This window comes from Phyllopteryx taeniolatus, chromosome 23 (genome assembly GCF_024500385.1).
Source record: "Phyllopteryx taeniolatus isolate TA_2022b chromosome 23, UOR_Ptae_1.2, whole genome shotgun sequence".
NCBI lineage: Eukaryota > Metazoa > Chordata > Actinopteri > Syngnathiformes > Syngnathidae > Phyllopteryx > Phyllopteryx taeniolatus.
Window position 1 is genome coordinate 4750331 of NC_084524.1, and position 26357 is coordinate 4776687.

Consider the following 26357-nt stretch of genomic DNA (forward strand, 5'->3'; position numbering starts at 1 on the left):
TTTCATGTTTTTGTAAAATGGAAAAAATGTGTCAAAGTTAGGAGCTGAGAGCTTGTGGGTGGTGCACTCGCGTCGCCAATAGGTGGCAGCAGAGAATCGCAGAGGTGCGGTGCCCTCACGTGGGCGGTGCGCATCGTCACGCGTTACACCCCCCACCCGAAAAAAAAAAAAATTAATAACTGCGAGGAGTTCTCCTCCCGCGGGACACTTCCACAATGTGCGCAGACAAGCTGGAGAAGTTGACCAAAACGCAAACGATTGACCTGAGGGCAAAGCTCATTGGGTAGGAAACAAGTGTGTTTATTGATTTAGGCCTACTTCTTTTTTGATTTATTATTATTATATATATTTTTTGGACTGTCTGATTGCTTTGCTTTTTTCTGTCTCGTGGGCAGGCCATCCTGTAAAATCTTCTTCAGCGATGACCCCATCAAGATTGTGCGCGCCAGGGGTCAGTACATGTACGACGAGAAGGGTCAGCGCTACCTGGACTGCATCAACAATGTGGCTCACGGTAACAACCATCATCATCGGAGTGAAAACGTGCGAATTCTGGCTTGAACTGTTTCAAGTTGGAATTTAAAATGCAGTGTACCTGTTTGAAAATAGTTGAAAAACTGAGAACTATGTAGTGCAGAATTGTGGCGATATAGCGTTAAACTGTTTTTCACCATTTCAGTCTTCCTGGACGCAACTCCCCCAAAAATATCAAAACTTGAGCAGCTTCATTTGAATCAGCGTTTTAGAGCACCTCGTTGTCTGCTGTGAGTGTGCGCGCGTCACAGAGACAAGGTAGAAGAGCATTTGGGGAGAAAATAAATGTCCAATGTGACAGCCAGCATGTGGTCAAGAGTTTTAGGCTGGCACGGCCACTTTAGAGCGCCTTGTTGTCTGCCATGAGTGCTCGCACGTCACGCAGCGAAAGACAGAAGAGCAAGGAAGAGGGAAAATAAGTCTGAGGTGACAGCCAGTGTGTGGATCGGGGCTTCAGGCTGGCATGGCCGCTTTAGAGTGCCTCGTTGTTGCGATGCGGAAAAGCCCCATGATGACCCGCTGGGATCTATTCCAGCCAATGATTATATTTTTATGGATTAAACATGTAGTTATGTGTAAGCATAAGAAAGACGCCAGACGAAGTAGCATCCATTTTTTCAGGCCGTCATAGCGGTATTTGGTAAATTGGCAAATTCGGCAAGGTTGGCATTTCTCTGTTCTGTGTCAAATTTAGAAGCTACATTTGTGTTCACGTTACACTTCACTTTTTGTTGTTGTTTTTTTTTTCATGGCAAATGCATCGTGGATGTGTTTAACGTGCGCCCGGTTGCACTTGTGCGCTGCTCGATGCTCGCTTTCAGCTGCCCCGACTGTGACCGCAGTGCGACGAGGAACGCGTGACCCCGCCCCACCTAGCTGGGCTCACCCGTTTTCTGTTTGTTTTTTTTCCCCCCCGCCAGTGGGTCACTGCCACCCGGATGTGGTTTCGGCGGGCGCGCTGCAGATGGAGACGCTGAACACCAACTCTCGTTTCCTGCACGACAACCTGGTGCTCTACGCCCAGCGGCTGCAGGCCACCCTACCCGCCCAGCTCTCGGTCTTCTACTTCGTTAACTCTGGGTACGTGCCATACTGCGTGTCTTGTCAACTTGCCACTGGCGCAACTGACTTGTAGCCGTGCTACATTCCGCCAAACACGCAAAGAAATGGGACCTCAAGATTATGACATCAAGTCAACACTTTTTTTTTCCCATCTTGTTTGCTTTAAAATTGAGCAACATGCAATGCCATGTGACCCAAAGATTATTCCATACTGTAGCTTTCATTTGAGGTTCCATGCAATGACATGTGACCTTGAGATTGTTACATCATGTCGCTTTAAGTGGAGGAGCATACATTTGAACCCTGATAAAGAACGTCATCTTTATGACTTGTTTCGAAGAATTGATTTCTCGAAGAAGTCATAAATCGTCATCCAGGTGCCCGTTCTGACCTTAACTTGGGCAAGTCACGTGTCAATAAGTCACTGCACCGAGGATCACCAATATTCCGCTCAGGTGATTTTATCTGGGAAAAAAAAAAAAAAAAAAAAAAAAAAGACAACAAGCTTCCTTCAAGTGCAGTCCCCAAAACAAAACGTTCTCGTTTGTATTTGCAAAAAAAAAAAGTGTTGTCGTCGAAATTGTGTGTGTTTGTGAGCCGCGAGTGAATCTTGTATTTGGGCCTGAAGCGAGCGTGTGTGTTTAATGGTGACTCAGTAACTCGACGAGTGACTGACTCCTACTGACCTTTAACTCCAGATCGGAGGCCAACGACCTGGCGCTCCGCCTCGCCCGCCAGTACTCGGGCAGCCAGGATATCGTCACCCTGGACAAGTGAGTGTCCCCGAAATGGCCGTGCCCCCCCCCCCCCCCTTCCCCTCTTACACCTCTTGTTTGTGGTTTGTCGCAGCGCCTATCACGGTCACGTGACATCTCTCATCGAAATCAGCCCCTACAAGTTGCACCATATGCCCCATGTGCCGCTCAACCCATTTGTCCATGTGGTGAGTGCTATTAAAACGCCATCACTCAACAGGACCTGCCATGCCAGCTGAGGAGTCACACCTGCCTTTCTGTGTGCAAGGCCTGGATTGACACTTCAGTAACAAAAGAAGCATTTACGACAAAGTTCATCCGCTTCAGTAAGATTATTTTTTTTTTGTTATCTGGTCAGGCCCCGAGCCCGGACGTGTACAGAGGCCGATACAGACGTGACCACCCGGATCCCGCAAAAGCCTACGCCGACGAAGTCCGAGATGTCATCAAGCGAGTGCAAACGCAAGGAGGCAAGGTACGGAACCCTGACATCGTGTTCGGATCAAATTGAACATACGGTTCCGGAGCGTACCGCGTGTGCATGGAACGTGAACAATATGTCGGATTTCATCGACGATCCAGTCTGAAAACGAGGCCTGGAGAGCAAAGCGACGGCAACATTTGCATGCAGACAAATGACGCTCTGACGTGTTTGCACTCTTTGCCGCAGATTGCCGCTTTTATTGCGGAGTCTTTGCAGAGTTGCGGTGGGCAGGTCATCCCTCCCGCTGGCTACTTTCAGCAAGTGGCCGAGTACGTGCTCGTCACATGAAACTGCTCTGTTGTTTTTGTCGTTGACTAACCCCCCCCCCCCCCCCCCCCCCCAACTCCTGTACCCCCCACAGGCACGTCCATAAAGCAGGGGGACTCTTCATCGCCGACGAAGTGCAGGTGGGCTTCGGCCGGGTGGGCACCCACTTCTGGGCCTTCCAGCTTCAGGGCGACGACTTTGTGCCTGACATCGTCACCATGGGCAAACCCATCGGCAACGGGCACCCCATGTCGTGCGTGGTCACCAGCAAAGAGGTGGCCGAGGCCTTCGCGTCGTCGGGAAACGAGTATTTCAACACGGTAAGAACCACCGCGCCGCACGGGCACCGAGGTCCGAATCGGGCTCCAGTTCTGGTATGACGGACAAATGAGGTCCTGGAACTTTTCAGACACACCTCAAAAGTTTGGATTGTCATCGCCTCCCATTACCCCGAGATGGGACAGGCTCGTTGAATGGAAACAAGCGCAGGGCTCCCGCAAATTTTTTGCATGTTACTTTTTTTAAAATATATTTTTCTCTTTGCGTAAATGCCGGTCCGGCAAAATATTGCTTACGTGAAACCGCTCTCGTTCGTGTGGAGGACGCCTCAAGTGTGATGCAGTGAAATTGAAAACCACAAGAAATAAATGGTTGCTTTTGTGCAGGGGTTCCTAATGAATTGTCCTGCGACGTGACGCTTAGCCAGTGTTTTGATCGTTTCTGCGCTCGTGTGCTTCGCATGGAAACGTCCCAGTTCGGAGGTAATCCGGTGTCGTGCGCCATCGGCCTGGCCGTCCTGGACGTGATCGCCAAGGAAGACCTGCAGGGTCAAGCTTTGCGAGTCGGGGGGTACCTCATTTCCCTGCTGGAGAAGCAAAAGTCGAAGCACCCGCTGATCGGCGACATCAGGTAACACGGCGGCCGAGTGCCAAAGAGCGCGGGCACCAATGACCTCCTGTTTGACATCCCGCAGGGGTCGCGGCCTGTTTGTGGGCGTGGAACTGGTGAGGGACAGGTCCAAGCTGACGCCTGCTACAGCGGAGGCCCAAGAAGTCATCTATTGGTAAGAGACTTGATAAACACTCGCTGCGAGTGCGCAACAGAGCCGGGGAAGCCTTGAACCCTTTTCCGGCCCAGGTTGAAGGAGGAGCGCGTGCTGATGAGCGCCGACGGGCCGCACCGCAACGTGCTCAAGTTCAAGCCTCCCTTGTGCTTCGGCACTGACGACGCCGACTTTGTGGTGGACAAAATGGACGCCGTACTCACCGGTGCGGCACGGGAAGTCCTCAATTGACTCGGGTGGGCCGGCTCACAATGGAGTTTTGGTATTCTGCTTCACAGAAATTGAAGCAGCCATAGGTTTGAACGCTGCCAACGTGCTCAATGGAGAGAATGACGTCAACTGAAGAAAGGTATAGTCAGGAAAGTATAGTGAGACGGTCGCACAAACGCAACAACGGCAAACTCTGCCGATAAAAGTGCATAAATGCTCCGAACTGCTCATGAAAGCCGTTACACTCCTGTCTTAATTCGGTGGGCCATGTCTTTACCGTTATTGATCCAATTATGTGAAAATGACCCAGATAAACGCTTTTAGCTGCGACGCTACTGTATATTGCAAAACCATCACAAGAGCAGTGGTCAAACTTGCTAATTTTTCTTCTTTGTTTGCTTGAAGGTGGCATCGAATGAAGGCACTTTTACATAATCATCGCCACTTGGCGCACGGTCAACGTGTGATGACATCGTGAGAGCAAGCCTGCCATGGGCAACACAAGTCAAATATTTACTGTTAAATCAGAATTAAGTCTGCTCAGGTATATATATATTTTTTTTAATTTTAAGACTTGACTAAGTTTGCAACGTCAGAGATGCAAGCTCCTACGTACAACGTCCTCATTTCTCGGTGCTGAATGAATTGATTCTGACGATTTTTAAAAAATCACAGCCTCAGAAGAGCAGTATAAGTATTTTACATGACATACATATTTAATTCATGTGGGTTATGATCATCAACAGGTAGGAATTGTGCAATATGTTTTTGGATGTTGTAATTGTGAGTGATTGACGTGCAATACGCTAGCATGCCTCTTGAAGTGGAGGAAACCTCAAATAACAGAAGTCATTAAATGCAACATTGAGCAAACGTGTGTCGTTCTATCGGGAGTTTTTTTGGTTTTGTTTTTAGTTCTTCAACAGTCGACCACCACTGCAAGAGCTTCTGAAAACACTTTTATTTCAGGATTGGGTAGCAAAAAAAAAAATTTTAAGAAAAAAAATAAACTGGTAAGTTTAGTAGGAAAAAGAAAGAAATCCCACTTCTTGATGCTTCATTTCAGTTGCAAGTTGTTTCTCTCTCTTGAATTTCGGCAGAAATGTCCGCGCTTTCAGTCCATCGTGAATCGTCACGACGATTCATCATTGTGACGATCGTCCGCACTTGAGTGCGGCGGCAGGTGCGTTCATCCCATAAGATATCCGCTAGTGAGGAAAAAACAAAAATAGAGCGAGCCAGGCGGAATGGCGGCCGACAGCGAAAGCGTTTCGGGAGACTTACGGCAACTTCATGCGCATGAACACTCGGGCCATGAAGAAGCTGAGGATGACGCTGACGAAGCCGATGAAGAGCAGCAGGAAGCGGTTGAGCTTGGGGATATTGGGCGCGTTGGAGCGGTCCAGGATGATGAAGCCCAGGCCTCCCATGGTGAACAGGAAGCTGGAAGCCAAGCCCTCCATGATGTACTGGCCGTTGACCCTGCGGAACGCCGCGCGCCGATCGTCATTAGCCTCGTTAGCGTTGCGTACATTTCCACCTGGACGACGCCTTCACCTGTACGCCAGGAACGCCACCGGCCGCTGGTGTCCGTGCTCATCCGTCATCGAGCCCACGCTGGGCGGCTCCACGATCACGTCGTAGATGATACCTGGAATAAAAAAATAATATTATTGTTTGTCTACATGTATTTGTGTTCAAATATCCGTTGCTTCAAGGGTTATAACACTGTGACACAAATGCTATCAGTTACCCTGTCTATGGTATTTTGCATTGTCTGTTAGCATTGCGCTAAGCGGACTTCCCTATGTGGTTGTAACTTCAACTGAAGCGTCTTTTTTGAACAATTATGGACAATTACAATTATATGCTGTAATTCTGCTTGATGCCATGTCGTATCTCAAAGTTTTGCTCGCAAGCAACTGCTCATATCATTTCCTTCGGTTGTATCAGCCTCCTGGCTCCTCATCATAAACAAAGCCAGGGCTTTCCGACAGTGACAAATACATTTACTACTATCCGTCCAAGCCAGCAGGGAAAGACACCAGGCTACTTCCTGTGCGGTTTCTTAGCAACCAGCGTCCAATTCACAAGTTAAAAACAACTCCACTGTGAATCTTTCACGTATCACCTGTGTAATGCGTCCTCCATGTACACAATGCATCTTGAAAAGTAGGGAGGAGTGTATATTAGAGGTGCAACAATTGATTAAAGGACAATTATTTTGATAATCGATTAATCATTTAGTGACATTGTTTGACTTAAAATTGTCAGAACCTCTGAATTTTAGCCTCCCACCAGTAAATATTCTCAAATTTCTGGAGTTCTCCGTGACAGCAGACTGATTATTTTTTGAAAATAATGATTTTGAAAATAATGATCAACATTTATGTTGATTTTTTTAACAGATGTTAGGGACCAATCCATTAATGAATCATAATGAATTTCTGTTTGTGTATTTTCTGCACTGGGAATTTGAAATAACTTCCTGTTTTTGAAAAAAAGGGCTGGAAATTAAGTTGTCAATCCAATTATAACTTGATTTGTAACATACTTTATTTGTTGCAGCCCTAGTATATATAATTCTTCCCATGATGCATTGCGTCGCTAGCGACATTTTTCTTTTTTGCAGCATATCGTTTGATTTTGGGCACCAGAAAAAAAAATTAATAAAAATAACGTCGCAAAAAATATATATTTTTCATACAACACATAAGACTGATGGACATCACGTGAACAATTTGTAATCACACTGTAAAATGCACACAGCTTCAAACAATGTTATTATAAAGGGATTATAATCTGAGGTTATAATTGTGCGCCGGCAATGACGTCATTGACGGCGCGCCCGAGTAGGAAACCCAAAACTCTTTTTTCCATTTGACTGTTGACTGAACTATTTGTGCACTTGTATATAAGGATGTCCACATAGTGATTGAATATGAATTTTAGTCGCATCCTAACCCGTTGTAATGGCTCCAATTGGTGGCTAACGCTAACTCGGTTTGCTTCACGTTCGTTCCTTTTTCCTCAACGTTTTGTGGCACAAACGCACACGCTTGACGACACTAAAAGTTGCTTCGTGTCGTGTTCGAACTCCTTTAATGTCATGTGTGTTGTTGTTGTTTGTCGTTAGCATCCCCGCTAGCCTGTTAGCATGTAGCCTCGCCATTACCTCCGGTGATGAGAAAGTAGGAAACGATGACCAGCGCATACACGCTCATGGCCGACGGCATGTGCAGCCAAGACGGCTTCTTCAGCTTCACGTTGGGGCATTCGAGCACGGCGAACGGCATGCTGTATAAGGTCTCCATCATGGGGCTAACAAGACACTTGCACTATTGTCGTTCCACTCGCTGCTTCCAGTTTTTCGTCCTGCAAGCGCAACCATTTGGCTGACGTGTCCCGGAAGCAAAGTAAGTGACGTTTTCTTTTGCGTAAAAAAAAAATAATAATTTCGTCCAAAAATTTACCACTTCATGTATGTTTGTTCCTTTTTATAGAATGTTTAAAAAAGGGGATTTGTACTTGTTCTTTATTTCAATTGAATGCACTTTTCTAATTAGACAACGCTATGGCTACTTTCCCTCAGTTTAGCAAGATGCCTCCAGAGGGCGCCATGGCAATATTTGATATGCGATGTAGATTTGCCCTGAGCACAAAACACCTGACAAGTTCTCAGAATATTCAAGACAAGTTCCCAGAAAGAAAAAAAAAATAATCACAAATTGGTAAATATGTGTAGAGGCCTGTGTGAGGGTCATTTGAAAACGTTTCCAATGACCCTCTACCTCACATTACCCCAAATGCTTTTTAAAATGTTTTTTTGAACGTTAGTGTACGTGCCTATCGTTGCCAGGGAGATTTGCTCCGTGCTCGCATTGCAGGAATATCACAGCCAGGTTAGCTTGTTTGGGACGGGTGTTGTATGCAATTCTTTAGGTGATACAAAAAATTTATAAAATGATTGAGAACCGCTCCCTAAATTCATGCCCGTTGGATGCCAAGGGCTGCCGCAACATCCGCCCCCTTTGCACACCACTGCTTATATCAGCTACACTGTAAGACATACAAATGGGACCTTCTACAACAGTGGCTCACAAACTTTATTTTTTTTTTACACCAAGTACAAGCTAAAAAAAATATATACATTTTAGTAGTTGTATATGTCATACCACTAGAGAGGAAGCCAATCAAACAATGGAAAATCACGATAGATGTTTAACATCAAGTTCAGTTCTCAACTTAAAGAGTTCCACGCACACAATCAATTTGTTTGTATTTTTTGTTTTATTGTGGCAATACAAATACATTTTACTTTGTCTTCTGGCTCTGTGCTTGTGCCTTGAGCACCTTGACGACGATCTTCTGCTCCTCGATCAGGAAAGCACGCTTGATCCTACAAAAAGATGTTGTTTTTTGTTTCCCAGGTGAATACAAGGTGTAGAACAATTTTTCTTCTGAGCTGTGCTGCTCCTTACCTGTCACGTACACACTTGGCGCACATGGAGCCTCCATAAGCCCTACTGACATGCTTCTTTGTTTTGGAGAGCCTCATGAGAACCTGAGGTCTCACAGCCCGGATCTGGTCAGAAAACAACCAAATAAGAACATACGCGGGTCACACGCAGCATCTCCGACATGTTTCCACGTACTCCACGCAGCCTTCCTGGGCAGATGCCACATGCTGACTTGGGGGCTTTGCCAACCTTCTTCGTGTACAGGTACACGATGCGATTACCGGGCGTCCGGGACCTGCACGGAACGGGCGTCGTTACAGAGCAGCACAACCGGCCTACAAACAGTGGAGCGCAGCGGTCGGCACCTACAGTCTGGTCTTGTTGGACGCGGTGTTGTAGGACAGCCGACGTCGGTATGTCAGGCGCTGCACCATCTTCAAGCTGGCTGGGGAAAACAACAGCTGCGTTACTTCACGGGATGCTAGCGGCAAGCGTGCTAGCAATGCTCCGGCTCGCCACTGTCCCAAATGTAAATCATACACAACCACGGGAGCCTCATTCGGAACGACAGCAGTTTCGAATTCAAGCGCCACTTAATACGTTTTCACCAGCTAGCTTGTTTGTACATCGAACGCTGAATTCTGTGACTCTGCAGCGGCCTCACGAAGTGACACATCCTTCCTAATACTTACAAGCCGCAAAGGTAGCAAATAATACCCCACAAACAAGGCGGCCGTCATACTTTTAATATCCTCGTTTTGCGAAATCGAATGGAAACACAAATGCACACTGGATGAAGACGGATTTGTACACTGCGATTTCTCAGATTTTCCATGGCCTCCATACCTGCTGTCGCCGTAACCGGAAGAGAAAGGGCGATATCGGATGTGGAAGGTTGAAAGCGCCTCCATGCCGGTTGTTGCCCTGCCCCCTACTGGTGGTGACCATGAACCGCATGATTCTTTTTTTTTTTTAATAAAGATAAACTCGGCTAAAGTATTCACTCTACTTTAAAAGAAGTACAGATTGTCATATAAAAAAGTCTGGTAAAAGAAGTAGTCATTCAACATATATACTTAAGTAAAAAAAAAAAAAGAGGACAGACTCTAAAATGGACAAGTTTTACTCCCCCTGTTTTGAAAACTAGCTAGCATTGTCTCAAGCTTTGTTCTATAGACACATGCTAATGATAGCGGAACAAATAAACCTTAATACCTGCATTTTTTTTCAGATTAGTTTTTTTTTTTTTACACCAGAATCTGCTGGTTTTTAGGCTAACCCTAACGCGCAACGCATTCGCCACGAATCATTCTTGAAGCCGATCGCATGAAATAATTCTATTAAATTGTTAAACACTGTGTTGCCTGTGTTATGTGTTTATGATGAAGGGAATTGTTGCCTATCTGAAACCAAACAAGGTCATCTTTTTGAAGTCAATGGTACATACGAGCACACAACAGCAAACAAGCACGTTTATGCGTGAAACTCCTGCTCGGATTGCGACGCAGAATTGCATCTGTCCATTTTATTTTTGTTTTTTAAAATCTGAAACCCAATATTTAGATGAACATTTTTTTTTAAAAGTGGCATTTTGAGAAGAAAAAAAAACAATCCTAATGCTAAAATGCAAAACAATACAATAAAATAATAATAATTAAATAGATGATCATTTCTGTCTCTCTTTTTTTTTTTTAAAAGAAGTTTACTGTGTGCTGTGAACCTGATCTGTGAAGCATTGAAGACATTCATAGCCAGTGTGTGCACCTGGTGTCTCCATTGAAGCTGCTATTCAATTATATTAACTCTCGTAAACATATTTATAAGTTCACATATTTTTCAATATCAAAATCACAGAAAACAAATTCCTGTCCTATCCAAAAGTGACCTTCCTGCCTACATATTCTAAAAATATATGACGACTAATTTATAGTAATTTTAATAGACAGTTTGATAATGTTTGTTAATGATTAGGTGCGAGGATACTTCTGTGTGGATGAAATGTTAGTGATGACCGCTGACTTGATCTGAAACCATGCCAAAACCATGACTTTTGTTTTGCATTGCACTGCTAGATATACTCTAAAATGTATAAATCCAGCGTAACTTAACATCGAATATGCTTCGAGCTGAGTGCCCCATTGCTGGGATAACACCATTATTTCATTAATTAGACTAATAATAATGAGAATCACTGGAGACGGACTTGTGGTATAGAACAGGACAGTCCGGTACCACACGGTATAGTACAATACTGTATGCGTGTTTATTGTTTGACGGAGCCACATGGCAGCGCCAGACCTCTCGGTTTGGCTTCAGAAGTTGGGCTGTGTGTTTTCTCATTGTTTTTAATCCAGTAATATTTTTTTCTGGGGGTGGGGGGCAGTTTGAAGTGATTTTTGACTGTACAATAAAGATTTAAAATATTTATAAAAAAAATACTCAAATGGTGCTGCTTTTTCTAAGCGACGAGAAAAGGTTCCGCCGGACGTAAGACCCGGAAAACGGACATTTGTTGGCGGTCACTAGCATATTTTGCGTCATTTGCTTCCTATTTTGTTTTACTTCCGGGTCACCGCTTGCTGTACTATGCTTCCATGCTAAGTGAAGAGTCAGGGTGAATCTATCCTCGAGCTATCTGCCCGGGGTAACAAATGCGGCGAAAGGATTCGATTTAATCTAGATTTGTTGTTTTAGAAGCAGAAAACAAAAATTTATTGGCGAACGCAAGCGTTAGTTTTGCCTCATTTGGGCCACTTCCTGTTGTATTCTACTTCCGGGTGACGACAACAACTCGGACTGCTTGTGTAAAAAAAATGCTTCTGTGCTAAGAGACAACAAAACAGCGAATCTATCCTCTAATTATCAAGCGGAGGTAAGTGTTGTGGCGATAAGGCTTTGATTCAAAGTGGAATTGTTTGTTAAGAAGCATAATTCACTTTCAGTGCCTTAATTAGCTCTCAATTGACATTCAGTGTTGCAATGTGTCGATGCAGTATTTGGCAGGGATATGACCGAGTCTCGCAATCCAGGGATGTCGTCCCTCGCCGCGGCCGCCCCCGTGCAGGTGTCCGACATAGACCCGGTGGAGTACACCCTCCGGAAGCGGCTACCCCGCAAACTCCCCAAGAGGCGCAACGACGTGTACGTCAACATGAAGACGGACTTCCGGGCGCAGCTGGCCCGCTGTCAGAAGCTGCTGGACGGCGGCGGCCACCGGGAGATCTGCGTGCACGGCCTGGGCCTGGCCATCAACCGGGCCATCAACATCGCGCTGCAGTTGCAGGCCAGCAGCCAGGGGGCGCTGCAGCTGGCCGCCAACACCTCCACGGTGGAGCTGGTGGACGACCTGGAGCCCGAAGACCCCGACGAGGCCTCCGAGCCCATGACGCGCACGCGGAACAACTCGGCCATCCACATCAAGGTTTTTTACCCCGACCCCCAGTGAGCGACCAACAAGCAGCCGGAAGAATCAGTTTTTTTTCCCCCCGGCTGCTCGGGAGTGTTTCGCGCCTGTTATTTATTTGGAGGACTGAACTGATGCTTTTGCAAGACCTTGGAATATTACTTGCTTTCCATACGCACCGTTTATAGTTCATATCTACAGTGCAATTTTGATGTTACTGCTTCGTGTCGTTGTTTTGAATGTCCACCGGGTGTCAGTAGTTGATGAACTTCACGTACCACCGTTCTTCGTCAGTCCCAAACGTTTGCCAGTGGGAGTCTTCTGTTTGTAAATTACAAATAAAATGAGCTGCAAGACAAACAGCAGTTTGTAAGTTTTATTTCCCACCGGCGCACGAGCGTGGAAGCGGATTTGTTTGCAGATCGCAACCGTTGATTTGCAAGCTTTGCGGCGATTAAGGCAGGACAAACAAGGACAGACCGCTTGTTTACGATCATTTCTTTATCCAAGAATAATGTTTTGTATTTAAATAGCAACGTATACAGTGATTGGACTCGTAATGTGAAAACAGGAAAGGAGAACATGTGCAAACATCCTCAAAAGCATCTTGCACTTACGCAACAAGTACAAAAAAAAAGAAAAAAAATGAAAACAACAAGAAAGAAAAGACTGGTCTGGAAAAGTTGAACGTCTATTTTGTCCAAATGACGCAGATTCCGAGGCAAGATTGCTTTCACGCTCGTCGAAAACGGTTAATTTGCAGGATGTTTTTGTTTCTTCTAGCATGCTATCACTGCGCAGGCTCTCGTTGATTGTTTTTTATGGACAGATAATGACTGAGCAGCTTCACAGTTCTCATGTCTGATTGACCTCTGGCTGACCCCACCCCCCCACGCTCACTGCATCCTCTCTTTGGAAACGTGACAACACAAAGCCAACAGTGGCTTTCCCAAACATCTGTTGGCCACACAAAAGATGAACACTGGAAAAATACGCAGCTAAAAAGTAGAAAATCTGTATAAATAATTATTACGCAATGTTTACAAAAAAAAATAAAAATGCAACCTGGTCACAGAGTACAAATATAAAACACTAGACACAACGTCACGGCTCAGCAATGTGTGAAGGCGTCGGTCATGTTTTGGTTGGTAATCAATATTACTCAGGGTCCCGTTCCGTATTTCACTTTGAAAAGGTTAAACTGTCTGGGAAGAGACAAACACACCCACGTGCAGTCCCGACTGGCACACGCGCCACTGCATTGACACAAACAAAGTGCTTCTTCCAAAAAGTCTTATTTTGGTCAGCATGTCCACGTGACATTTCAAGGTGCGATTCTCTCCAGCTGTGACTGTTCTTTGCCCTTACTTAGTTTGAAAAAAAAAAAAAAAATGGTTGTGGTTTTGTGCTTTGTTTTTGGTTGTTTTCTTTTTTTTTTTTTTTTTTTCTTCCCCCCCCTTCATTCCACACCACTTCCAGCAGCTAGCAAGTCGGTCATCGTAGGGGAGGCCTTTCTCTCGCCTTGCCAGCACAAAGCGGCTAAAGCCTGGAGTTGGTGGCGGCCCGATCAGCTGACCTCTTGCTGACAGGCCTGCGCGTCCGCGAGGAGGAGGCGCACTTTGCCTCGCAGGAAGTTGACGTGCGCTTGGAGCAAGTTGGCCGCGGTGGACGCTCGCCATGTGTTCTCCAGGCCCGCTGAGCTCGCGGGGGGCGCGTATTCCTGAATGATGGAGCCAAAAACGTGAATTGACATGCAACCCAACCCAATCTTTTTACACCAAGTACCACCTAAAAAAAAAAAAAATACAGAGCTTTCCAAGTACCACAATTACAACCAGCATTAAACTATCGTCGTGTAGTAGGCCCAAGCGTTCATCCAACACGACTGTTTTGAGTTACCAGCACGGCCACCGACTGAATTAAGACCGTAATTCCAAGTACCACTGCATTTGATATTATTGTAAGCCACTGTAACGCGATGTACAGTTTGAAAATTAACACTGCACTTAAATATACGAAAATGAAAAAAGTACTTCAATAATCATTTAAAATTTGTCCCAGTCAGTATAAATACGGTACATTCGCATTTCAGCACCTGCAGATTCGCTTAAATTGATTTCTGTTATTCAAAATTTTTTTCCAATTATTTTTTACATTTTTGGGTGGAACAAACCCTGAAAACGCTCTCTATCTGCGCTTATTCAAGAATTTAGGGGGTATAATATAATATATATATATGTACATTTATTCAATGCAATTATAATCGGCGTCAACGATCCATGGCCCCTATCGCCAGGAAATAGCGGGGATCTACTGTACTTAAAAGTTAAATACAACTGAACTGTGATTTGTTCACGTACCACTCGAGGGAGCCTTGTGTGCTACTAGCGGCGCAACTAAAATATGAAGTGGATCCCTCCTTGTGCAGCTAAAACAGCTTCTGTTCTTCCTTGGAAGACTTTACTCAAGATGTTGGATTGTGTTTGTGGGAATTCCGCAATTCCGGTTGGTGCCGCACAAGGCGGAACGAGTCTGTCCTTTCTCCCGTTTTGCCATCCCGACTCACCGGAATGTTAAGGCTGCGCAGCACGGCGTTGATGCTGAGCACGTTCCTCAGCAAGTTGTCGATGGGGCCGTGCAAGGCCGTGTTGGTGACCGAGTTGCGCAGCAAGCTGAGCGCCTGCTGCAGAAGCCACAAGCCGCACTGCACTTCCTGGGCTTTCTCCATGGCCTGGTCAAAACACAAGTTACAAATTCAGTAAATGTAAGCCGTTGGGAAGAAATAACACCAAGCATGTCAATGTATCTCTTACATTTTTCCTCTCCCAGACATCAAAATCTACTCCGGTTTGGGGAATGCTGACAGACTGGGACAGGGTGCATCCATCCCGGCATGACTTCTGAGGAGACAAGCGCAGGCTTGATGCAACGCTGCAATCGTTAACGCTCCCCGCCCGTATCACATCGCCGCGGCCTCACCATGGCGACTTCGGCGTCTTGCGCTTCCTTGATGAAATGGTTCAGCACCCTCAGGTCGCAGATGGGCCTCAGCGGGGATGGTAGGCTTGGGCAGGTCCACTCCAACACCATCAACAGCAAGGCAAGTAGTCCTGGAACCAAACGCTCAGTTGAGATGCTTCCAGCGCGATTGGACATTTGTTTCATCCAGCAGCGCTCTATGGTGGCAGCAAGCTCAACTCACTGCAGCAGCAGCAATTTGGCAAATTGTGAAAAATTCTTCTTCTCCATAAAAAAAAAAAGAGAGGCTTCAAGCTGTTTATTGCCACTCCCAGCTGCAGTTTACTATCAAACTGAACATAAAACAAAAGGAATTACACCTTAAATACCATATAACTTAGTCTTTCAGTCTGCTAGCTCCATGCTAATGCTAAATAACATTTATGTTGCGGTGCTATAACCCATTGGTAATGAATTGAAATCACACGGTGCAGCAAAACATGTAGAAAGACAATATGCCAGTCATCAGTCATACATTCTTTGTGCTCTCTGAAGAAAAAACAATATTAGTGATGTACTGATGAGCTGGGAGGAGTTTGTACATCTAATTGAGCAGTATAACAATCTGTCTTATATTGCACCCAGGTGGCCAAGCCAGGCTCACCAGAAAGAAGTAAAATATTATCGAGTGCTATTTTACTCTTTAAAAAAAAAATAAAAAATTATTAGCAAATTTGAGGCTGGAATGGATGAAAGGCATTTCCATACTTTTCAGTGGTGAAATGGTTTGTGATACAAGTGATGTGAGGGACGAGCATGGTCACAGAACCAATGAAACGCGTATTTCAAGAGAGCACTGGGGGGAAAAAAAACCCCAACAACAACAAAAAATCAATTTCAGTGCAGATAAATTTGTCAGGGCATTTATTTATTTTTTTACACAGCTGTCAAGCTAATTGCTGATCCGAATAAGAATGATTTAACCCTTGGCAGAGGTCTGAGCACTACTGACTTCGCTTGTTAGTCACGCGCTTCTCAACGCGGCTGGGATCTTGCGACTCTCGCTGTTTGCATCGATGCAAAATGATCTCCAGCGTCCTCACGACGGGCGCCGACGCTCAAAGCATTGCGAACGTTTGGAGACCAGTTCATCGGGCGTGCCTGGCAAATGAGAGTGTTGTCATGTGGGCACCTCGCCTGGCCCTTGTGCACCTCGAGCTGAATACACTCTTTCACTGCAGCCCCAGTGTGACGCAGGGCGGGGAGGATACGGAGGATCATCAGATTGAAGGCGAGATTAAGTTCAGCAGACTCGCGGCGCAATTTTCCTGAAGCACCCAGACGTGTAACCATTGGGTGCGCCTCATAACATCCAACATGAGATGCCGCGGAGGTCTTTGTGCGGCAATCTTATCAAATTCAAACGTGTCTTGACAGAAAAAGGAGCTTCCCGAAAGCTTTCCCATGAAGTTAGAAGCGTGCAATGGTAAGATCACTGAGTCAGAAGGAAGACGTCCAGTCCCACGCTTAATGAGCAGGGCTGTCAAACACATTTTTGTCACGGGCCAAATTGTACTTACAATTTCCCTCAGAGGCCCGTTATGAAAGTGAAACCATATAAATGTTTAATCGCCTCATCACATGATTACATATACACAACAAATTGAAGGAAACATTTTTTTTCTCAAGTTTTTCTCAACTCTTGTTCAAGTTACTGTAAAAATATCTCAACATTATTGTTTCTTCTTGATTACTTATGAGAATTTGAAATTTTGGTACAGATTTGAGCGAGAACCATGGCATCTGGCGCTCATGATTTGCTTTCGCGGGCCACATGAAATGATGTGGCGGGGCGGATCTGGCCCCCGCGCCCTGAGTTTGACACCTATGATTTAGAGGGTAAACGCTTTCTTGAACGTAGACTGTGTTGCCAGCGATGTGTGCAAATCATTAGCCTTCTTTGTAAACACCACAAGTGTGTGACTCCACCGTCAGGATTAACTTTGACCTCTGCACCTTCACCTTTTGCCTTTGTGAGAATGCGTGGACCTGCATGATCACCAAAGGAATTTGTCAGCGCAGAGATGGCGGACGAGCATGGGATGTTCTGACGGGGCAGGTTCACCCACTTGTGGGAGTGCGCCGAGGAGGAGATGCCATTTTAAGGAGCTCCACCGAGGATGGCTGGCAGGGATGGCGTCACTTCCTCCTCGGCCGGGCTAGAATCCAGAGCATGACCTCTGCACCCCCTGAGTACGTGACAACTTGTCTATCTATAATCTGCACAGTCAGTGTACACATTAGGTGCAACTGACCCCAGTCTGTGAAAATCTACATGCGTTGAAATCTCCTTTGCAATCATCCACTCTTTGGTCGCGAACTATTGGCAAAAATACCTGTAAAGGTTTTAAGCCGTGGGACAAAGGTGCAGGGGGTAGCCGCATGAACCTTGAGGCACTCCTAACACATTTATGTCCATTTTCAGTATTCGCAGGCCAAACGAACATCACAAAAGAGTCTCAAACGGCTTCATAGGCCCGCAGTTGACAAAGATTGACGACTTCCAATGATCTAAACCGCCCCAATTGGGCAAGAAAAAACTCAAAACCCCATTTGAGGGACAAGAAGAACCCTTGAAAACGGGACTGCAGACGGAGGGATCCCCCATTCAGGATGGGCCAGGGTGCAGTGCACGCTGAGCGGATTGTATGGCGCTGTACAATGTTCACTGAGACACGAGGAATGCTGAACAAATCAATCCAATCGGTCAGCATTCAGTATTTGAACCGCCTGTGGAATCTGCTGCATTGTGTGGCGTCACAGTCCACTCTCAGCCCTTTCTGCTGTTGCACACAATGGTACAAAATGACTGTAACGTTTTCGAGCGAGAAAAGGCGCATGCAAGTAATCCAAAACAAGTTCAATTAGACTTGTGCGATTGGGACTCCTGCCCATTTTTGTGTGTGTGTGTGTGTGTGTTGGGGGGGTGGGGGGGGGACTGGACTGGTGATCCTGTTTTAAAGCATGAATGACTGTCCAAGCCCTGCAACAACAATGGCCACGCTCCATATTTACGCACACGCGCGGGATCATGCTTTTTTTTTTTTTTTTTGTCACGGCAAATGTCGCACCTGATCGGACAACGTGACAAGGCCCTTACCTCTACCGGTGTTCTGCAACATTCGCACACGGCTGCCTCATCTTTCAACAACATTCCAGCAAACGCGCATCAATGAAGCCAGCGCCCAGAAAAGTCGGCCTCCGAAGAACAAGAAAGCTCCGTCTGCCTGTGTCGTAGAAAGAACGAGACCCCCTCCCTCCCCCAGCAGACTGCATGTGCATCACCGCTTGGCTTTGGCGAAAGCTTTTTATTCGCCTCACCACCAGCGCCCTCCCAAAGGCGCAGCGTGGGCGAGGACGCGCGTCTTCTTATTACGCGCTCAATGGAGGAGGAGGAGGAGGTGGAGGGTGGGTGGATGCGGGGGGGTGAAAAAAACCAAATCTGTCCTAACTCACCGGGAAAGTCCATGGCGGTGTCCGCATTGCTCGCACCATCCGCCCGCCTCGGCCGGTTAATTGGAAACGAGGCTCTTTTGAGGATCCGCGACACTTATCCGGTAGGTGTTTCCAAAAACTTTTTTTTTTTTTTTTTTTTAATAATTGATACCCAGGGGGTTAGGGTCGCATTGTCCACTGCCCCCAAAACTGTTTTCTCTCATTGTTATCCCAATGAAGAATGCGTTCCTAAAGGTAAATAGTGGCTCGCAATAAAGGTGCAGAGACTTCCCATCCATTGTTTGGATGCTTTTTATTTTTCAAATGAATGGGGAGGGAGCTCGCAGTGGAAAATATGAAAATGACTCATGATGTCTGGAACCTCGATGGCACCTGGCTGCCTTTTAAATTGGACCATTCAACATCCATGTGACAAAGAGGGCTACAGAAGTCGGTTCTTAATGTACCCAAATGCATTTTACTGTACCCTTTCCATGTCCACAAGGGTACTGGTGTGTTGTATGTGTGTGTTTTTTTTTTTTTTGGTTTTATTTAGCCCTGAACTGGGTTTGTCGGGTCGTGCAAGGAACTCAATTAAATTTTTGCCATTCTGGATTATTCCAGTGGGCAGAGGGCACCTAAGGGAATGTTTGGATCACGGAAAAGATGAGTAAAGATGGCTCAGTTCCACATGGGAGCCGGTCTCTATCGCTTCCTTCCCAAGCCGTTCTGAAAGGTCAAAACCAATTTGGGTTCCGAGAATCCCGTCCATGGCGGCCTCGCGAGTGTGTTATTTCTAAAATAAGCGAGACATGATATAGCTTCCTTGTGATATGATGACACAAACGGCGCTCAGTCGAACACGGGAGACAGGGTGGCGTAGGCCGGGTTTATTGGCTGCTTGCTTTATTCGAGTCATGGGAACGGTAAAGAACAGCGCGGGTCGCTTGCAGGAGAGTCAAATGCACGCGTCAGGTCGGCATGCCAATGTGAAACATCCTCGCCGAGGCCCTGTGGCAGCGCGGCTATTAAAAGGCATTGACCCTTCCTGGAAGTTCCCTCTGTGTGGCATCATCGCGTTATGTCGGAGTCATGCGAGGGGAGCTATGTGGAACATCATTCTGCATTGACGCGAGTTCTCGACAGCATGACGCGGGCGTCCCGTCCGTGCCGTTCGCGTAAGCCACGGTGAGCGGACCCCCGATTGGGTACACTTGCACAAGGCAGGAGTTGACCTCGCCAAAGATGGCAAATGCTCACTTTTGATTGACAATATCGGACACTCGATGTTCATTGCGTCGGTGCCGTTTCAAATATTTCGGTGACCTTCTTTAACTGAACGGGTCTGACGCTCTCCAATTTAAACAATAAGCTCTTTCAGCGCTTTTCCAAGTTTCTCAATCCCCCACAAATATGCGCAGAGGACTGCTTCAAATTCCTGTACTTGGAAATGCACATATGTCCTTCCACATCACGAACGGCAGCTTTAAAGCTCGACCGCTGCTGCGTTAAAGTTAAGGAGACAATGTTGACCGATCGTTGCAGTGCTGTTTGCTTATGTCTGAGCCAGCATGAGAGCGTGGGGAAACGGAGACAAGGTACGTGCCGGAGGCCATGCTTCATGATCAGAGGGATTGGGGTGGGAGGTGACTGTGGGGGTTTTCAGTGTTTCTGTGTAAGAGTGGGTGGCGGGGGAATGTTGTCATCATGACAGTTTGGCCGGCATTGACGGAATTTCAGTTTGTTAAGGTAAAACCTGATGGCGTTATGAGCCGCAAAGGCCACATCCGGTCCAATGTCGTCGTTCGCGTGCGTCTCCATTTCTCATCCACGTTTGTGGGCTTGTGGCCAGCTACGTCTACGCTCTGGCACCACACAAGACGGGAAGCTGACATAATAGAATGGGGGGCGGGAGGGGGGGGGGGGGGGGGGTAGTGGCGTTAATGCGAGGGACAGCGGAGCCGAGGTAGGAGCCACCGACTGGGGGCCGGAATTCCTTGTTTCGGCTTGTGTGCGTCCACGGTGACAAAAATATGGTGACCTTACTGTGATCCCACGCCAATGACGTGACTGGGCGGAGGGCATTCCAGGACAGGAACCAGGCCGCAGAGATTTCCCTCAGACTATGGCTATATTCAGAATCTCTCCCTATCCACTATGTAGCGCTCTATAATGAGTTAGCCATTTTGAAGTGCTGCCGAATGTGTCGTGAATATCTTATCCCATGTATAGTGCCCTCAATGTATCCCACAATGCACAATCTTGACAAGTAGTGAACAACCAATGGTCACTCGCTGTTGCGCAGGCTAGTCGACTAGAGCTTGAAGTCAACTAATCACATGTTTTTCGCTTTCTGTCTTCCAGTCGGCCAATTTACAGAGAACTTTCAACGACCCCGTCTGCTGCTGTCGCCGCCAGACTATAACACTCGGTGGAGCAAGGAAATGTCTGGCCAACGAGCAGAAACAGTCTACATACGTCCGCGCGAGTCCCAGAGTATGAAAACAAGATGGTCGTGGATGAAAATGGTGGTTAGCCTCTCTAGCTTTAGCTATTCTGATAACAGCTAGTCTTAAAACATTCATACCAGAAGGACCAGGGGACAGGCGCTGAGGAGTGAGGGCATCGGCGCAAAGTGAAGCGCCATCTTTGTCGCCAAAATATTATGTCCAATAATGCGTGGACAACAATTGCGTGCTAACAAGAACTTTATTTTCGGCAAGTCTGTCCCCATATGCAATAAAAGTGAAAGTGAATAGAAACGATGAAACATATCAATCATTTCGACCATAATCCTGAGTATAGACAAAAGCCAAGCTAGATTTGCAGGCTCTGCGATGCTCAATTAGAGATGCCAGTTCCGTGGTATTTTGAAGACCAGTATCCTCAAGGAGAACCTGCACATAGGTTTTGTGCCTGGTACCTGATGATCCATTCTTGGGTGCCCAGAGTAGAAATCTGTTTGCTGCTTCATCTTGGTGGCGATAAAAATGGCCAGCAGCCCTAAATCTGCGTTCTCTCACTTTTGAAGTGATTTTGGGAATATCTCTGTGCAGTTCCTTGTTGGGGTACCTTGTCTTTCCAGCTAATATTCAGGGCAGCTCTCAGTAATCTGGTGTAACACCCATCCAGACGTCAAGTACTGGCTCGACCAATGTTTGAAAGATGTGGCTCTTCATTTGTCTCGGGAGTTCATCTTTTCAGATCTTTGTAGCTTATTGATAGCTTTCCAGGCTCGCCATTTTTACGTTAATCCTTTGCCTGTTGCAGTTCCTCTTCATCAAAGCTATCGGTTGGAATCTGAAGCGCAGAGAACACTTGTTCTGCTTCTTCATCCTCATCAGTAACTACAGGGGGTTTCCCCCAGAGATTTTGAAAGGTTTGATACCAGTTGTCAAGTCTCTCTTGTTGCAATCGACCATTAACCTTTCTTTTGTTTTGCTTTCATTCCTGCCTGTAATGTTGATGGTTTTCCATGTTGATGAGATGTTCTTTCCTTTGTTCTCCTTTTTGACGGCAGCAATTTGTCTCCGAAGGAAGTCTTAGTTAGTGTCAACATATGCTTTGTCTAGGTTTTCCTTAGCTGATTGAAGTTTCTCCCTTGTTAGTTGGGTGTTGATTACGGGTGTCGTTCTCTTCAGAAGCCCTCTCTAAATCACCTCTTTCATCTGAAGCCCTCTGATCCTCACTTGCAAGAAGCTTTCCGTCTCTGAAACATAGAAATGCTTACATTTATTTACCTTGGCTACGACATCTCTTCTTACAACTCTCTTGCACAAGCGCGGCTCAGTGAAGAGAAGTATGCGCAAGGATCCCACTGTGCGAAAAATTGTCACCGTTCCACGACAGTCCGAATACTACATGATCGACTTCGCACATGCCATATAGTCCTTTGTTTGTATTTATTCGATAAAATACGCTCTTCTTAAAACAATATAATGTTACTGCAATTTGTTCGATATTTTTCGATATTTTTAGATCCACCAGCTGAAATTGATCCTGTAAGTTGAGTGTTCCGAATCATCCTTGGCATCCATATGCAATGCACAAATTGGATAAGCTGTGCTTCCTAGAAGTTTGTCAAATGTCACACGTTTTCTTTTCTCAAGTTCTCATATAACACACAAACTGTGACCAGTATTCTTCCCATCTCCCGCCTGACCATTGGCAAACTATGGCCGAGATTCAATTCCTGTGTACACATAATGAGAGCTCTATTGAACGTCGATGGACCCGGGCGCCAAATAACAAACAAAACACTATTTGATAACCCGGGCCCAAGCATTTATCTCCAAGCCGCAGCAAACATGGCAATGATTTACTCGCATCCTTCGAATGACCAATCCAAAGCAGCAATATGCCCCAAAATAACAATAAAAACTCACTTGTAATTATTACTACATGCATTTCTGCTTGATATGTTGTATATCAACTATGAATGCATCAAGTGGAGTTCAACAAATGTCCATTCAAAGTCATTAATGCTCCTACAATGTTAAATATACTTGGAAGAGTAGGTAGTAGGTAGCTTTTTGTAAATTACATAGCTTCTTTGCATGTCTGCTGAGATTATTCTGTCAGTCAAGTTTACACAACATGCAATAAAGTCGAATGGCTAAGTAGCACCTCAGATTGATTTTAAGGATTTCATTCTTTCTGAGAGCGTCGAGTTGAAAGAGTTTGAATGACCGGCTGTCCTATCGCTACCTTAACATCACATCATTTGCTAGTGTGTGTGTGTGTCTGCAGGGAGACTTTCAAAATTAAAGTGGTCTTAACGTCGTACCATGAGGAACTCCCACTTGGTCGGGGACGTTATATCGCTCGAGACTTGATACAAGCAGATGCAATGCAGTGCATAAAACCCATGGTTATCTTGTATGTAACGCTATTTTTTGAAACACTTCTTCTTTTGTAATAGAAAAGTGTACGTTTAATGCTGTCATTTTTTGGGACGCAATGAAGCAGGAGGTTCATGAGTGAGTTTTTCATGCACAAATCCATGCCTGGTGATGATCTAAGGTGTTGCGGGGCCTCCCCACTGGCCTCGAGGTGCACTTCTTCCCCCTGCTGGAACTCTAGAGAACTGCCTGGAGAACCGCAATCACCTGCTCAGGTGTGCTTTTTTAAAAAGTGAATGATGCCTTCACTGACTGACCCAAGATACAAGAACTTTAATAAAACAAAAATGTATCAACTAAAGTCTCTTTCAATACTGTATGACCTTAAAAAAGGATTACAGCTATAGAGTCCTGAAACACCACGAGTGAACAAATTCTTCCACCTCCTTTGAGCAAGGCAGAGGGATTCGGGAAATGGGTGCAACGGTTTCAAATGATGATGGGTTTTTTTTTTAACCTTCGAATGTGTAAAGTAAAAATGTTACGTGAGGTAAATTTCTTCCAAGGGAGATGCCGCTGATTCAAAAACAGATGTGGTGGATATCACACTTTGTGGGTATAAATGTAAATGAGATCATAACAATTTCAGTAATTATACTTTTTGGGTCATGCTTTTTCGGTGGTTTGCCCTGACATTTATTATTATTTTTTTTTTAAATATAACATGGATGTCTTGGCTCAATAAAGATTGGGAAACAGTGGTTGATTAAAATATATGTATTTCATAGCAGTCTTTATTGAAAAATACTCAATTTTGAAAAACAGACAAATAGACATATGTAAATAAAACAAAATAGGAGAAAGAGGGATTTTAAACAAAATATTACTTCATGAAAATAAAACAGTTTAAACCGCTTTTTTTTGTTTTAAGAGTTAAATGTGAAATATGATTTCATTCTAAAAAAAATTAAGCTTGTGAATGACTAACATTGGTTTTGTTGATATGAAATGATCAAATCCATCACAAAGATTTGTTTAGTTTTGCTGCTATCATTAATGAAGAAACCACACCTTTTTTTTCCCCCCCAATAAAAGTGAAATAAGTTTTCTGCCGGAACTTTCTCTGCAGCCACACGGACGATTAAAGCGGTTGCACAAAAACAGGAAGTCAATGCAAACGTGAGCGATTTGCGCGTTTTAAACATGGACCAAAGAGATTTCACGTCGGGAGGCGACACGGTGATTGATTGGGGTGGAAACGCCGCTGGAAATGTGAATTTCACGGCGACGGTGAGGCCTCTTTTGACGAGCGTCCACACGGGTCTGCCTCCCCCTGTGGCAGAGCCCAAGAGGACGACCCTCGCCGAAGGGGAGTACGAGTACTACCACTATGGCTGCGATGGGCAAGATGACAGAGGATGGGGATGCGGATACCGCACCATCCAGACTATGGCTTCCTGGCTGGGCCACAATGTGGATCATCCTCAAGTCCGAAACAGACCTCCACCTAGAATCCCAGAGATCCAACAAGCCTTGGTGTCCATGATGGACAAGCCCAGCTGGTTTCTGGGTTCCAAGGAGTGGATTGGGACATTTGAAGCCTCTCTGGTTCTCTCTTATTTGTACGATGTTCCCTGTAGGTTGGTGCACGTCAGAAGCGGAGGAGGCGAGCTGGAGACGGTCGCCGTGGAAGAGCTCCATCAGCACTTTGAGAAACGCAGGTGTCCTGCCATGATGGGCGGGGACGGGGACAACTCGTCGAAGGGGATCCTGGGGGTCTGCACCGCGGCCACTGGCAGCTACCTGTTGATCGTGGACCCCCACTACTACGGAGGTCAGCTGGAGAAGGGAGAGGCACAAACAAGAGGCTGGGCGGCGTGGAAGAGATTGTCGTCTTTCAATCAGTCTTCCTTTTATAATCTGTGCTTGCCTCAGACTGACCAAACAAACGTCACAAAAAAAAAGTCACTTCCAACTAGAAAATGAGCAAAGTGGGACTATGGCATGGCCTCCTAATCTTTGAAGCTAACATTGTTTTTTGTCAAGAGTTTCGTTGTTCAATTATATTCATTATTCCAAACTCAAGGTTCATAAAATTGTTGACGTTCGCGGAAAAGAAATGCTCTGTAAACTTAATAAACATATGAACACATTTTGTTTTGATCTCAAACTTTTTCTATACGCAAAAAATCCATATTCCCCCCCCCCCAAATATTGTTCACTAAATTTGTAAATCTGTGTTAGTGAGCACTTCTACATAGCCAAAATAATCCACCCGTATTAAAAAAACGCAAAAACCTAAATTTAAGTCACACTGCTGCAATAATCCTGCTGTTTTTTTCCCATGGTTGTTCAACAGCCCCCTCTGTTGACCATAAATTGATACTACAGAACTATTTGGTCATGTTCAGCACCATTGAGTTTGCTTCATTTTTTTTTTTTTTTTACCAAGATGAATTTGATCTGAGAGAAAGAAGTTCTTGTGGTCTTTTTTATTTAGTGAAATTAACCCAATTTGGTGCATTTTGTCATTAAAAAACAACTTCAATTCAGGAATTGTTTGACATTGCCGGCTACACTGAAAAAGAAAGTCCTGTGAATTTACTCAATTTGAACATGTACATCGGTTGCACATGATTAAAATGTGTTAAAACGACACAATTTACCCCTCTTTTAAAACAAATTTAAAATGTCATTTTAACACATTTGAATCATGTGCAACCGATGTACATGTTCGAATTAATTCAAATGACTTTCTTTTCAGCGTACATGAATGATTCAAGAGTTGAATCAGTGCATCTTTTTTTTATTATTATTATTTTTTT

General features: G+C 45.3%; 6 protein-coding genes across 13 annotated transcripts; 3 read left to right on the plus strand and 3 right to left on the minus strand.

The window, feature by feature from the left end:
* Positions 1 to 132: 132 nt before the first annotated feature.
* Positions 133 to 5581, plus strand: etnppl (ethanolamine-phosphate phospho-lyase). Its single transcript, XM_061764174.1, has 13 exons — positions 133 to 283; positions 396 to 514; positions 1455 to 1614; positions 2295 to 2369; positions 2446 to 2539; positions 2710 to 2826; positions 3022 to 3104; positions 3197 to 3422; positions 3857 to 4011; positions 4076 to 4165; positions 4240 to 4370; positions 4444 to 4514; positions 4781 to 5581. The coding sequence occupies exons 1-12, from the start codon at positions 216 to 218 to the stop codon at positions 4506 to 4508; spliced, it is 1383 nt and encodes a 460-aa protein (XP_061620158.1). The 5' UTR covers positions 133 to 215; the 3' UTR covers positions 4509 to 4514; positions 4781 to 5581.
* ostc (oligosaccharyltransferase complex subunit) lies at positions 5322 to 7779 on the minus strand. Its single transcript, XM_061764177.1, has 4 exons — positions 7551 to 7779; positions 5933 to 6026; positions 5660 to 5857; positions 5322 to 5583 (listed from the first exon to the last, which is right to left on the minus strand). The coding sequence occupies exons 1-4, from the start codon at positions 7690 to 7692 to the stop codon at positions 5565 to 5567; spliced, it is 453 nt and encodes a 150-aa protein (XP_061620161.1). The 5' UTR covers positions 7693 to 7779; the 3' UTR covers positions 5322 to 5564.
* An 867-nt stretch (positions 7780 to 8646) lies between these two features.
* Positions 8647 to 9757, minus strand: rpl34 (ribosomal protein L34). The gene is made up of 5 exons (XM_061764180.1): positions 9682 to 9757; positions 9205 to 9280; positions 9031 to 9130; positions 8857 to 8960; positions 8647 to 8774 (listed from the first exon to the last, which is right to left on the minus strand). Exons 2-5 carry the CDS (start codon positions 9267 to 9269, stop codon positions 8690 to 8692), a joined length of 354 nt encoding a protein of 117 aa, XP_061620164.1. The 5' UTR covers positions 9270 to 9280; positions 9682 to 9757; the 3' UTR covers positions 8647 to 8689.
* Positions 9758 to 11387: 1630 nt separating this feature from the next.
* Positions 11388 to 12600, plus strand: pop7 (POP7 homolog, ribonuclease P/MRP subunit). 2 transcript variants are annotated; one of them, XM_061764179.1, is made up of 2 exons: positions 11388 to 11707; positions 11865 to 12600. In XM_061764179.1, the coding sequence occupies exon 2, from the start codon at positions 11867 to 11869 to the stop codon at positions 12278 to 12280; it is 414 nt and encodes a 137-aa protein (XP_061620163.1). In that variant the 5' UTR covers positions 11388 to 11707; positions 11865 to 11866; the 3' UTR covers positions 12281 to 12600. The 2 variants fall into 2 exon arrangements, with proteins under 2 accessions (XP_061620163.1, XP_061620162.1); XM_061764178.1 differs by having other exon boundaries at positions 11395 to 11707; positions 11829 to 12600.
* Positions 12601 to 12721: 121 nt separating this feature from the next.
* epoa (erythropoietin a) lies at positions 12722 to 18800 on the minus strand. 2 transcript variants are annotated; one of them, XM_061764176.1, is made up of 5 exons: positions 18713 to 18800; positions 15218 to 15348; positions 15052 to 15138; positions 14805 to 14969; positions 12722 to 13958 (listed from the first exon to the last, which is right to left on the minus strand). In XM_061764176.1, the coding sequence occupies exons 1-5, from the start codon at positions 18723 to 18725 to the stop codon at positions 13806 to 13808; spliced, it is 549 nt and encodes a 182-aa protein (XP_061620160.1). In that variant the 5' UTR covers positions 18726 to 18800; the 3' UTR covers positions 12722 to 13805. The 2 variants fall into 2 exon arrangements, with proteins under 2 accessions (XP_061620160.1, XP_061620159.1); XM_061764175.1 differs by lacking the exon at positions 18713 to 18800 and adding an exon at positions 18357 to 18496.
* On the plus strand, positions 18534 to 25684 carry ufsp1 (UFM1-specific peptidase 1 (non-functional)). 6 transcript variants are annotated; one of them, XR_009786846.1, is made up of 3 exons: positions 18658 to 18813; positions 21056 to 21219; positions 25173 to 25308. XR_009786846.1 is itself a non-coding variant. In XM_061764181.1 (2 exons), the coding sequence occupies exons 1-2, from the start codon at positions 18640 to 18642 to the stop codon at positions 25516 to 25518; spliced, it is 816 nt and encodes a 271-aa protein (XP_061620165.1). In that variant the 5' UTR covers positions 18534 to 18639; the 3' UTR covers positions 25519 to 25684. The 6 variants fall into 6 exon arrangements, 1 of the variants encoding a protein (XP_061620165.1); XR_009786842.1 differs by having other exon boundaries at positions 21056 to 23807; positions 25173 to 25298; XR_009786844.1 differs by lacking the exon at positions 25173 to 25308 and adding an exon at positions 23657 to 23807 and having other exon boundaries at positions 21056 to 23569.
* Positions 25685 to 26357: the final 673 nt, after the last annotated feature.